The sequence below is a fragment of the Hyperolius riggenbachi genome, chromosome 1 (genome assembly GCF_040937935.1).
Source record: "Hyperolius riggenbachi isolate aHypRig1 chromosome 1, aHypRig1.pri, whole genome shotgun sequence".
Taxonomy (NCBI): domain Eukaryota; kingdom Metazoa; phylum Chordata; class Amphibia; order Anura; family Hyperoliidae; genus Hyperolius; species Hyperolius riggenbachi.
In genome coordinates this window covers 172,054,520-172,067,261 of record NC_090646.1, presented here as the reverse complement: position 1 = coordinate 172,067,261, position 12,742 = coordinate 172,054,520, and the positions used below count along the sequence as shown (strand labels likewise).

At 43.5% G+C, this 12,742-nt stretch overlaps 1 protein-coding gene across 2 annotated transcripts in view; it reads right to left on the bottom strand.

The window, feature by feature from the left end:
- The window catches only part of FSTL5 (follistatin like 5), a 913,616-nt gene that overhangs the window by 294,067 nt on the left and 606,807 nt on the right, over nt 1–12,742 (bottom strand). For both annotated transcript variants that reach the window (XM_068278842.1, XM_068278843.1), the window contains exon 7: nt 1,037–1,203. In XM_068278842.1, coding sequence (XP_068134943.1) covers nt 1,037–1,203 — 167 coding nt within the window. The remainder of the gene's footprint in view (nt 1–1,036; nt 1,204–12,742) is intronic.

Genomic DNA, 12,742 nt, shown 5'->3' with positions numbered 1-12,742 from the left:
ACTATAAAGGTCTTTTCTCCTGTTGTTGACTTTTATAGTAGGCAGTAGTAAAAAATTTTCTGTACCGTGTTAGCCAAACAAATTATGTAGGCAGAAAAAAACAAAGTCTTGTAAAAGTAATACTTTTTAATGGCTAACTGATAAAGTTAAATAATGCAAGCTTTCTGGGATCTAGTCCCCTTCTTCAGGCATATTTCCAGATGTTAGCTGAAGTAAAACACTGATGCAGGTAAATAGTAAACATAAAGATGGCAGTTGTGCTGGTTACTGTTTAGCAGTTAGATGTCAGGTGATCAGCAGCTCCAGCCTGACATCTGACATCTAACTGCTAAACAGTAACCAGCACAACTGCCATCTTTGTGTTTACTATTTACCTGCATCAGTGTTTTACTTCAGCTTACATCTGGAAATATGCCTGAAGAAGGGGACTAGATCCCAGAAAGCTTGCATTATTTAACTTTATCAGTTAGCATTAAAAAGCATTACTTTTACAAGACTTTGTTTTTTTCTACCTACATAGTAGGCAGTATAAATCTAAGAGATCAGACAGGTTGTTGACTAGTCCATCTCACCACAGAGGATTCTCAGCATTTCCTTTATTCATTCCTTTCCCTGGAAAGGATAAAAACATGCCAGCCCCCTTAATTGTTTGCATACTACTTTGGCAGTTGGAATGAGCAATTGCCTTTCCGGAAATGCTTTTGTAAATAAAGAAAACCCTTAGAATCCCCCACTAGCATAGCCTATTTTAATGTAGAATAAAATACATTTCTCATGCCTTTCACTCTGGGGTCAATGTACTTTTTATACATTTGTATGCCCATACATGTTACATTTTTCACAATAATGGTCCTTTAAAAGGCATTTTATTGGGTAGGTGTAAAAATATCACCTGGGGTAAAAAAGTGAATTGAATACGAACCATTCATTTCAAAGTTTTATAGAGAGAACATGAGGGTTATCTTTAAGAGAAAAAAAAAAATAGATCATCCATATAGCTACGTGATCTGTTGCAAAATGTTCACTTTAAACTTACATTGATGTCTTCCAAGTCTAGGTTGTTGAGAATGACATTGTTGCGTTTCCAGATGATTGGAGGTCTCATATTTCCAAGTATTCCGCAGATCAGAACGACACTTTGCCCAACTGTTACAGTGGTGTAGCTCACTTCTTGGTTTTCTGGCAGGCTTAGCTGAACAATTCCTGTAAGAAGAGATTTCTGTAAGCACAGCTGTAGAGTTGATGAACCACTAATGGCACTAATAAAGTTCTATACTAAATAAATATAACTTTTACAAGCAACTTAAATAAAAGGTCAACCTGACATTTCTCTTAAAGTGAATGACAACCCTCAACAAGAAGGATAAGAAGGACATCACACATGAGACCGCTATTGAGGCACGGTTGTACTAAGCATGACAAATTTTACCTCCAGACAGATGCATTATTTAAAGGCCAAACAACCCTTTCTGCATAATAACAATGTGCTCTGGGATTACCTTCTATCTTACATATAGTTGCACTATTTATAGATGACTTGCATGTCTTACATATTGATTAAATAACAACGTGTCTACAGTCTATCATATTTTACAGACAAGCAGAAGAATTTGCATTTATATAAACCAGAAAACTTAAAGGACTTTGTCAAAGTGCTCTGCCATCCACCAACGCTTTCTTCCATTGGGTGAGTTTATCTTCTAAGGCAATTGAAGAACAACTTCATGAAGGATAAATACTATCTTAAAGGGAATCTGTACTGAGTAAAATTATTTAAAATAAACACATGATGTAGCTGCAAATGAATATTAAATACTTACCTAGCCATCCGGTCCTCTCAGAAGCTCACCATTTTCTTCATACAGTGATCCCTTCCAGTTCTGACAAGATTTTGTCAGAACTGAAATATACCAGTTGCTGTCAGTCAGGGGCGTTTCTAGGGTCCTTGGAGATCGGGGGCACCAGGCGGGGAGGTATATGCGGCGCGCGCAGCAAAATGGGCGTGGCCATGCGGCGAGTGGGCGTGGCCATGGGTGGGGCCAAATGTACATGAACTTAGCAGCGGTGTAAGCTACAGATAACGGGCCTGCCCATCGAAATATTGGATGGAGCCCCCTGTCCTTTATTTGGATAATTTACAATCAGTATAGGCATAGATCAAAGATGTATACGCACATACAATTTTGATTGGTCAATCACTGACCCCCAATTTTACCACCCCTGTGCAGTAAGTGGGCCAACAGACAATGAATTTTATGAACAGAGCTAAAATTGGCTAATCAAAATTGTATGTGTGTACCAGGCTTTACAGCTAATACTGTACATACTGAAAGTAGCAGGGATTAGCATACAATATAGCTGGTTTACAATCAGTAAAGGCACAGAGTAACACCTTACACTGTACACACTGGAGGTAAATCAGCACACAGTGCAGGCACTAGAGAACAGCGTATACTGTACATACTGTAGGCAGCAGAATTCAGCACACTGCAGCTAGCATGCCAAAAATATGAGGATCATGTTGTGCGGCGTGCTTATCGTGCGGCACCGAAAAATGGGTGGGCCATGGACCACAATATAGGTGTGGTAATGGGTGGAGACAAATTTACATGAACCTAGCAATGGTGGGACATTAGATTATGACAGTGGTGGCGAACCTTTTGGAGGCCGAGTGCCCAAACTGTAACCCAAAAGTCACTTATCTATCGCAAAGTGGCAACCGCAATTTAAACTAAATACTGTACAAACGTTTTAACTCATACATGAACATTATGGAAAATCCAAGTTGAAAATAAACTGTGAAGATAAACAATTTCATCCATCCTACTCCTAAAAAATGTATTCAATTTTTTAGAACCTCCCAGTTTTATTTTCTGTTTTAAAAAGCTAAAAAAGTAGGTTTAATGCTATTGTCTCATATGATAAGGATTCAGCTTTTCCCATAGTCTCGCAGTTAGCAATCATGTGACCCCCAACAAGACAAATTCAGCAATCATGAGGCCCCCAACAAATCATGAGGCCCCCAACAAGACAAATTCAGCAATCATGAGGCCTCCAACAAATCATGAGGCCCCCAACAAGACAAATTCAGCAATCATGAGGCCCCCAACAAATCATGAGGCCCCCAACAAGACAAATTCAGCAATCTTGAGGCCCCCAACAAATCATAAGGCTCCCAACAAGACAAATTCAGCAGTCATGAGGCACATAAATAGACAGCATTTCACATAAATAGGCAGAATGCCCCCATAATATGGTAGCTCCCCAAGTTAGGTAGTGAGTGACAGGGTCCCCCAGGTTAACTAGTGAGTGGCAGGCGCCTCCAGTTAGGTAGTGAGTGACAGGGACCCCGATAGTGAGTGACAGGGAGCCCCATTAGGTAGTGAGTGAGTGCCAGGGAGCCCCTTTAGGTAGTGAGTGAGTGCCAGGGAGCCCCTTCAGGTAGTGAGTGAGTGCCAGGGAGCCCCTTCAGGCAGTGAGTGAGTGCCAGGGAGCCCCTTCAGGCAGTGAGCGAGTGCCAGGGAGCCCCTTCAGGCAGTAAGTGAGTGCCAGGGAGCCCCTTTAGGCAGTGAGTGAGTGCCAGGGAGCCCCTTTAGGCAGTAAGTGAGTGCCAGGGAGCCCCTTCAGGCAGTGAGTAAGTGCCAGGGAGCCCCTTCAGGCAGTGATTGAGTGCCAGGGAGCCCCTTCAGGCAGTGAGTGAGTGCCAGGGAGCCCCTTCAGGCAGTGAGTGAGTGCCAGGGAGCCCCTCCAGGCAGTGAGTGAGTGCCAGGGAGCCCCTTCAGGCAGTGAGTGAGTGCCAGGGAGCCCCTCCAGGCAGTGAGTGAGTGCCAGGGAGCCCCTTCAGGCAGTGAGTGAGTGCCAGGGAGCCCCTTCAGGCAGTGAGTGAGTGCCAGGGAGCCCCTTCAGGCAGTGAGTGAGTGCCAGGGAGCCCCTTCAGGCAGTGAGTGAGTGCCAGGGAGCCCCTTCAGGCAGTGAGTGAGTGCCAGGGAGCCCCTTCAGGCAGTGAGTGAGTGCCAGGGAGCCCCTTCAGGGAGTGAGTGAGTGACAGGGAGGCCCTTTAGGGAGTGAGTGAGTGCCAGGGAGCCCCTTTAGGGAGTGAGTGAGTGCCAGGGAGCCCCTTTAGGGAGTGAGTGAGTGCCAGGGAGCCCCTTTAGGGAGTGAGTGAGTGCCAGGGAGCCCCTTTAGGGAGTGAGTGAGTGACAGGCCCCCTCCAGCCGCCGCCGCCGCTCCTCTCCCCCCCCCTTACCTCCTAGCAGACCTCAGGATCAGCGGCGACCCAACCAGTAAGAGCGGGCGCCGGACGCACCCGCTCGATATGCGGAAGTGATGTCACTTCCGCATATCAGTGTGGGCGCTGGGTCCTAGCGCCCGCACGATTGGTCGCCAGCTCGCCGCCTGATCCTGAGGTCTGAGTGACGCGGCGGCGGCGGCTGGAGGGAGCCGCTGCCAGAGGGGGCCGGGTGGAGATCCGTGGCACCCCAGGACAGATTGGGGGCACGTGCCCCCCCAAAATAGGGCTAGCGACGCCCCTGCTGTCAGTTATACTGTATATCAGCTGCTTTCAGTTACAAATGAATGTGCAAGGTAATTTCCATGTTTCCCTATGGCTCAAGTGGGTGATATAACAGTTTAACAGTGTGCTGACCAGGAAGCTGTTATGGGGTAATGGCCATTTTTTAAATGGAAACAGAGAATGTCATTGATCACAGTAGACTAACAGGATGCAGGAGAGGAGAAAGAGATTGATGAGCAGACTACATGGGAGGTAAGTAAGGCCTGTGAATGTTTATTTTGACTTTTTATTTTCAGTTCATGTTCTCTTTAACCTCCTTGCCGGTTATCCCGAGCTCAGCTCGGGGTAACCTGCGCAGGAGGATTTCTCAGGCCCCGCTTGGCCGATTTGCATAATTTTTTTTTCCTACACGCAGCTAGCACTTTGCTAGCTGCGTGTAGTACGCGATCACCGCCGCTCGCCGCCGATTCGCCGCTACCCGCCGCGCCGAGCCGCCCCCCCCGCCCCAGACCCCTGCGCAGCCTGGCCAATCAGTGCCAGGCAGCGCTAAGGGGCGGATCGGGGTTCCCTCTGACGTCACGACGTCTATGACGTCGGTGACGTCATCCCGCCCGGTCGCCATGGCGACCGGGGAAGCCCTGCAGGAAATCCCGTTCTCAACGGGATTCCCTGCATACTCTGATCGCCGAAGGCGATCGGAGTGGGTGGGGGGATGCCGCCGCTTAGCGGCTATCATGTAGCGAGCCCAGGGCTCGCTACATGATTTAAAAAAAAAAAAAGATTAAAAAAAAGTGCGGCGCTGCCTCCTTGCCGGATTTTTTATAACGGCAAGGAGGTTAATCTAAATTAATATTTTTTGCCGTTAATCTACCTCTATATAAAATCAGACGTGTGTGTGTGTATGTGTGTGCAGCCATCACTCTGGGAGTCTCCCGCTCCTCCCCTGCATACCTTGGTGGAACCACACACAGCCAATCAGATTACACCCGACCATGTCAATGTTAACATTTAAAAGGCTGCACTATTCTCACAGCATTAAAGCCAAACCTGGCACAGTTGTTCACTTGGTGACCGAGGTTAAAAATTTAAGAAAGTGGGTGGGTCATAAAACAGCCAATCAAATTTCAGCGGTTTATTTTAAATGGGAAAATATAAACTGCAGCCATTTTAGACTGTTAATTGCATGGTTCTCAAACTTGGCACCGTTGGTCACTGGGTGACTGGGATTAATATTCAAGAAAGTTGGTGGAGTCTACATAAGCCAATCAAAATTCACCTATTTATTTTCAAGGGAGAATATTTAAATTGCTGCCATTCTTACACTGTTAATGACAGAGGCCTTAAACCTGGTACAGTTGGTCATTGGGTGACTGGGTTTCAATTCAGAAAAGGAGGTGGATTGTTTTGTTTGATTTCAATGCAAAAATGAACTGCTTTCATTCTCACATTATTGATGCCAAGGTCCCCAAAGCTCACAATCTTGGTCATTGGGTGACTGTGTGTCAAGGTTAGAAAAAGTGGCCACCGCAACAACAACCAAATACATACCCGAGCAACAATAGGTCTTAAGCTAGTATATTATATTTAGGATGGTGCCATAAGAAGATATTGGATATTGATAGTCTCCACTGCTCTTAGTGCAGCTGCCAATTTATAACCTAGGTTAAAAATGTAATCACAGCAACTGTCCAAGGTGGTAGGGTTGCTTACGTTAACCCATTGTTTTCCCAACCCTGTCTTCAAAGTACACCAACAGCGCATGTTCTGTGGAAATTAAAAGAGATAAATAACTCAGATGAGACACTAATTACCTCAACTGTGAATGTTTGTGGTTTCCTTTTTTATCCTTTATAAATAAGGTGGTTGCAGGCATCTTATGGTAGCTGCGCTGAAAAAAAACATTATCAGTTTTTACAGATAATGACACTATCAGTGTACTGACCAGCTGGAAAACCCACCATGAAATTCATGGCTGTGTCTGGGAAAATATGTACATTTGCAAAACAGATGGATAGATATATTATCTGTCATTTAACCGCATATAAAAAAATAGTTTTTGTATCACAATTTTGAAATCAATTTTCTCATAAACTACAAAATCTTTTTGAATTTTTCCCCCCTTTATCCTCACTATTCTCCCCAACATATCTAGCAAATGTGGTCATTATAGCATTTACGGGGCCTTTGCTATTCAAGTCTGCATCATTGACTTCAATACAATTTGGAAAAATGTTTTACAGAACCACCCGAAGTTTGAGGAAATACTTGCAAAACTGCCAGAGGCATACTCGTTCAAGCCTAGCCATAGCAAGGTTATGTGAGGCATAGGAACAGTTGGATTAGTGATAGATGATGAGAATAGGAGGGTTAGTGTGGGTGGATAGGTTAGGATTTTTGCTTTAAAGGACAACTGTAGTCAGAAGTATATGGAGGCTGCCATATTTATTTCTTTTTAACCCTCTGGGGGATAATCCCGAGCTGAGCTCGGGGTAAGCCGCCACAGAGGATTTCTCAGGCCCTGGTGGGCCGATTTTTGTTAGCTGTGTGTATATACCAGCTGTGTGTATATACCAATCGCCGCCGCTCCGCGCTGATTCGCCGCTACCCGCCGTGCCGCACCACTCCCCCCCCCCAAGACCGCTTGCGCAGCCTGGCCAATCAGTGCCAGGCAGCGCTGAGGGGTGGATCGGGACTCTCTCTGATGTCACGACGTCATTGGCGTTGATGACGTCATCCCGATCATCGCCATGGCGACGGGGGAAGCCAAACAGGAAATCCCGTTCTGAACGGGATTTCCTGTTTGCTTTGATTGCCGGAGGCGATCGGAGGGGGTGGGGGGATGCCGCTGCACAGCGGCTATCATGTAGCTAGCGCTAGGCTAGCTACATGATTAAAAAAAATAATAATTAAAAAAAATGTGCTGCGCCGCCCCCTGGCGATATTATTGTATCCCCCAGGAGGTTAAACATTACCAGTTGCCTGGTACACCTACTGATCTATGTGGCTGCAGAAGTGTCTGAATAACACCAGAAACAAGCATGCAGCTAATTTTGTCAGATCTGACATTAACGTCAGAAACACCGGATCTGCATGCTTGGTCAGAGTCTATGGCTGAAAGTATTAGATGCAAAGGATCAGCATGCTAGCCAGGCAACTAGTATTGCTTAAAAGGAAATAAATATGGGAGCCTACATATCCTTCTGGCTTCAGTTGTCCTTTAATATTACTGATACCAATACTGTTGGCAGTCTGATGCATACTAAATGTACGCAGCAGACTGAGATGCAAAATGATTCTAGAAAATTACCATAGAGCTGTACTTTAGAGTTTATGGAATGCAAACAAGTTGTCAATCTAAACTCATTTCAAAACTATACTAAAAAGAAAAAAAGTTTTTTTTTTTATTATGTTAAACCTGATATTTTTATATTTAGAGTAATAATCCCAAATACACGAACATTCTTTTTAGTAATCTTTTGCAAACGTTAAACAAATATATGCAATCTGCTAGATAAGACTTGAACATCATAATTAGTACAACAGCAATCAAAGAGATACTTGAATGAATGGAGAATTCTGTATAGGATGTAACAAAGTAATTAAATCTGTTTTAAGTAGGTAGATTTAATTTAACAAATGTGTGCCGAACAAGCACACAGCTGATGCGGCGTTGTAATCACCAGTTCAGCATCAAGAGGTATTTCATCATAATCCTCCTTAGGTGGAAATTTTATTATACTTATTATGCCATGGATTATTAAAAAAAAATCTTTTCTTTTAGAAAGTAACTTGTACCTATGTTAGATTATATTATATTAAAGATTTCTAAAAGGTTAGGGCATAGCAATCGTGCAATTTCAGTCATGTGCTAAACCTGTAGTGCAAATATTTTGGATGAAATCTTGGTTGTCTTAGAATGATTACAAAACATATTGGCCCTTTTACACTTAGGGCTTGATTAACTAACTGGCGCTAAGTGTTAGCACCGGTGTGGAAAGCCCTTTTTTGCCGCTAGTGCGTGCAAAGCTACTTTGTGCACAGTCCCGAGTTGCGAGGGTGGGTCTATATTAGTGCGCTGTGCAACGATAACGTCGCACCCACTGCCTCTTAAAAGTCGCATCTGATGTGACGATAACGCCGCATCGGGTGCCCCTGAAATGGCGCATCAATGTGCCGCTTTGAGAGGCACCTGATGCGCCATCATCGTCACATCAGATGAAACATTTAAGAGGCACCCGATGCGCCATTATCATTGCATCAGATGCAACGTTTAAGAGGCAGCAGGTGCAACGTTATCGTCGCATCGTGCATTAATATAGGCGCACCCGCAGTGAGCGGGACTGATGTGTGGGCACAAACTACTTAGTGCCGTAGTTTGCGCCCACTAAGTGATAGGGCACACTAACCGGCTTAGCGCCGGTTAGTGAATCAAGCCCTTAATGTGTTGCTATGTGTTGTGTTTTAATGCGTTTTTTTAGTCTCCATAGCAGTGCATTGTGCAGTGCAGTTTTTTAGCATATCGTGTGAAAGAGGCCGTAGGAAAACATAGATGCCGGGCAGCACATCAGTTGTCCTTTCAGTTACAATTGACAGCATCTGATATAATGGAAAAGGACCCTTATGGTTCTCACATTACAGCAGTTTCATGTCATGACTACCATTCCACTACCTCTTAGCAATCTTCCACTATCACAGTCAATTTCCCTCCCCCCCCCCCCCCCCCAAAAAAAAAAAAAATCTATATAAATAACTTAAATAAAATATTTTTTTTCCTTTTAAAAACAGAAAAAATGAAAAATGTGCTCAATAATACAAAAAGTATGCATACTATTGCAATGCCTACACATACTACACGGTGTCCACCAATGCAGGGAAAATGTATTGATTAACCACTTGAGGACCTAGGGCTTTCTACCCCTTAAGGACCGGCCACTTTTTTTCCATTCAGACCACTGCAGCTTTCACGGTTTATTGCTCGCTCATACAACCTACCACCTAAATGAATTTTGGCTCCTTTTCTTGTCACTAATACAGCTTTCTTTTGGGGCTATTTGATTGCTCCTGCGATTTTTACTTTTTATTATATTCATCAAAAAAGACATGAATTTTGGCAAAAAAAATGATTTTTTTAACTTTCTGTGCTGACATTTTTCAAATAAAGTAAAATTTCTGTATACATGCAGCACGAAAAATGTGGACAAACATGTTTTTGATAAAAAAAAAACCCATTCAGTGTATATTTATTGGTTTGGGTAAAAGTTATAGCGTTTACAAACTATGGTGCAAAAAGTGAATTTTCCCATTTTCAAGCATCTCTGACTTTTCTGACCCCCTGTCATGTTTCATGAGGGGCTAGAATTCCAGGATAGTATAAATACCCCCCAAATGACCCCATTTTGGAAAGAAGACATCCCAAAGTATTCACTGAGAGGCATAGTGAGTTCATAGAAGATATTATTTTTTGTCACAAGTAAGCGGAAAATGACACTTTGTGAGGAAAAAAAAAAAAAAAAAAAGTTTCCATTTCTTCTAACTTGCGACAAAAAAAAATGAAATCTGCCACGGACTCACCATGCCCCTCTCTGAATACCTTGAAGGGTCTACTTTCCAAAATGGGATCATTTGTGGGGTGTGTTTACTGTCCTGACATTTTGGGGGGTGCTAAATTGTAAGCACCCCTGTAAAGCCTAAAGGTGCTCATTGGACTTTGGACCCCTTAGCGCAGTTAGGCTGCAAAAAAGTGCCACACATGTGGTATTGCCGTACTCAGGAGAAGTAGTATAATGTGTTTTGGGGTGTATTTTTACACATACCCATGCTGGGTGGGAGAAATATCTCTGTAAATGACAATTTGTTAATTTTTTTTACACACAACTGTCCATTTACAGAGATATTTCTCCCACTCAGCATGGGTATGTGTAAAAATACACCACAAAACAAATTATACTACTTCTCCTGAGTACGGCGATACCACATGTGTGGCACTTTTTTGCACCCTAACTGCGCTAAAGGGCCCAAAGTCCAATGAGTACCTTTAGGATTTCACAGGTCATTTTGAGAAATTTCGTTTCAAGACTACTCCTCACGGTTTAGGGCCCCTAAAATGCCAGGGCAGTATAGGAACCCCACAAATGACCCCATTTTAGAAAGAAGACACCCCAAGGTATTCCGTTAGTAGTATGGCGAGTTCATAGAAGATTTTATTTTTTGTCACAAGTTAGCGGAAAATGACACTTTGTGAAAAAACACAATTAAAATCAATTTCCGCTAACTTTTGACAAAAAATAAAATCTTCTATGAACTCACCATACTCCTAACGGAATACCTTGGGGTGTCTTCTTTCTAAAATGGAGTCATTTGTGGGGTTCCTATACTGCCCTGGCATTTTAGGGGCCCTAAACCGTGAGGAGTAGTCTTGAAACGAAATTTCTCAAAATGACCTGTGAAATCCTAAAGGTACTCATTGGACTTTGGGCCCTTTAGCGCAGTTAGGGTGCAAAAAAGTGCCACACATGTGGTATCGCCATACTCGGGAGAAGTAGTACAATGTGTTTTGAGGTGTATTTTTACACATACCCATGCTGGGTGGGAGAAATACCTCTGTAAATGGACAATTGTGTGTAAAAAAATCAAAAGATTGTCATTTACAGAGGTATTTCTCCCACCCAGCATGGGTATGTGTAAAAATACACCCCAAAACACATTGTACTACTTCTCCCGAGTACGGCGATACCACATGTGTGGCACTTTTTTGCACCCTAACTGCACTAAGGGGCATAAAGTCCAATGAGTACCTTTAGGATTTCACAGGTCATTTTTGTTTCAAGACTACTCCTCACGGTTTAGGGCCCCTAAAATGCCAGGGCAGTATAGGAACCCCACTAATGACCCCATTTTAGAAAGAAGACACCCCAAGGTATTCCGTTAGGAGTATGGTGAGTTCATAGAAGTTTTTATTTTTTTGTCACAAGTTAGCGGAAATTGATTTTAATAGTTTTTTTTCACAAAGTGTCATTTTCCGCTAACTTGTGACAAAAAATAAAAACTTCTATGAACTCACCATACTCCTAACGGAATACCTTGGGGTGTCTTCTTTCTAAAATGGGGTCATTTGTGGGGTTCCTATACTGCCCTGGAATTTTAGGGGCCCTAAACCGTGAGGAGTAGTCTTGAAACCAAATGTCGCAAAATGACCTGTGAAATCCTAAAGGTACTCATTGGACTTTGGGCCCCTTAGCGTACTTAGGGTGTAAAAAAGTGCCACACATGTGGTACCGCTGTACTCAGGAGAAGTAGTATAATGCGTTTTGGGGTGTATTTTTACACATACCCATGCTAAGTGGGAGAAATATCTCTGTAAATGACAATTGTTTGATTTTTTTACACACAATTGTCCATTTACATAGAAATTTCTCCCACCCAGCATGGGTATGTGTAAAAATACACCCCAAAACACATTATACTACTTTTCCTGAGTACGGCGGTACCACATGTGTGACACTTTTTTGCAGCCTAGGTGCGCTAAGGGGCCCAACGTCCTATTCACAGGTCATTTTGAAGCATTTGTTTTCTAGACTACTCCTCGCGGTTTAGGGCCCCTAAAATGCCAGGGCAGTATAGGAACCCCACAAGTGACCCCATTTTAGAAAGAAGACACCCCAAGGTATTCCGTTAGGTGTATGGCGAGTCCATAGAAGATTTTATTTTTTGTCACAAGTTAGTGAAAAATGACACTTTGTGAAAAAAAACCAATAAAAATTAATTTCCGCTAACTTTTGACAAAAAATAAAATCTTCTATGAACTCGTCATACACCTAACAGAATACCTTGGGGTGTCTTTTTTTTCTAAAATGGGGTCACTTGTGGGGTTCCTATACCGCCCTGGCATTTTACAGGCCCAAAACCGTGAGTAGTCTGGAAACCAAATGTCTCAAAATGACTGTTCAGGGGTATAAGCATCTGCAAATTTTGATGACAGGTGGTCTATGAGGGGGCGAATTTTGTGGAACCGGTCATAAGCAGGGTGGCCTTTTAGATGACAGGTTGTATTGGGCCTGATCTGATGGATAGGAGTGCTAGGGGGGTGACAGGAGGTGATTGATGGGTGTCTCAGGGGGTGGTTAGAGGGGAAAATAGATGCAATCAATGCACTGGGGAGGTGATCGGAAGGGGGTCTGAGGGTTTGGCCGAGTGATCAGGAGCCCACACGGGGCAAATTGGGGCCTGATC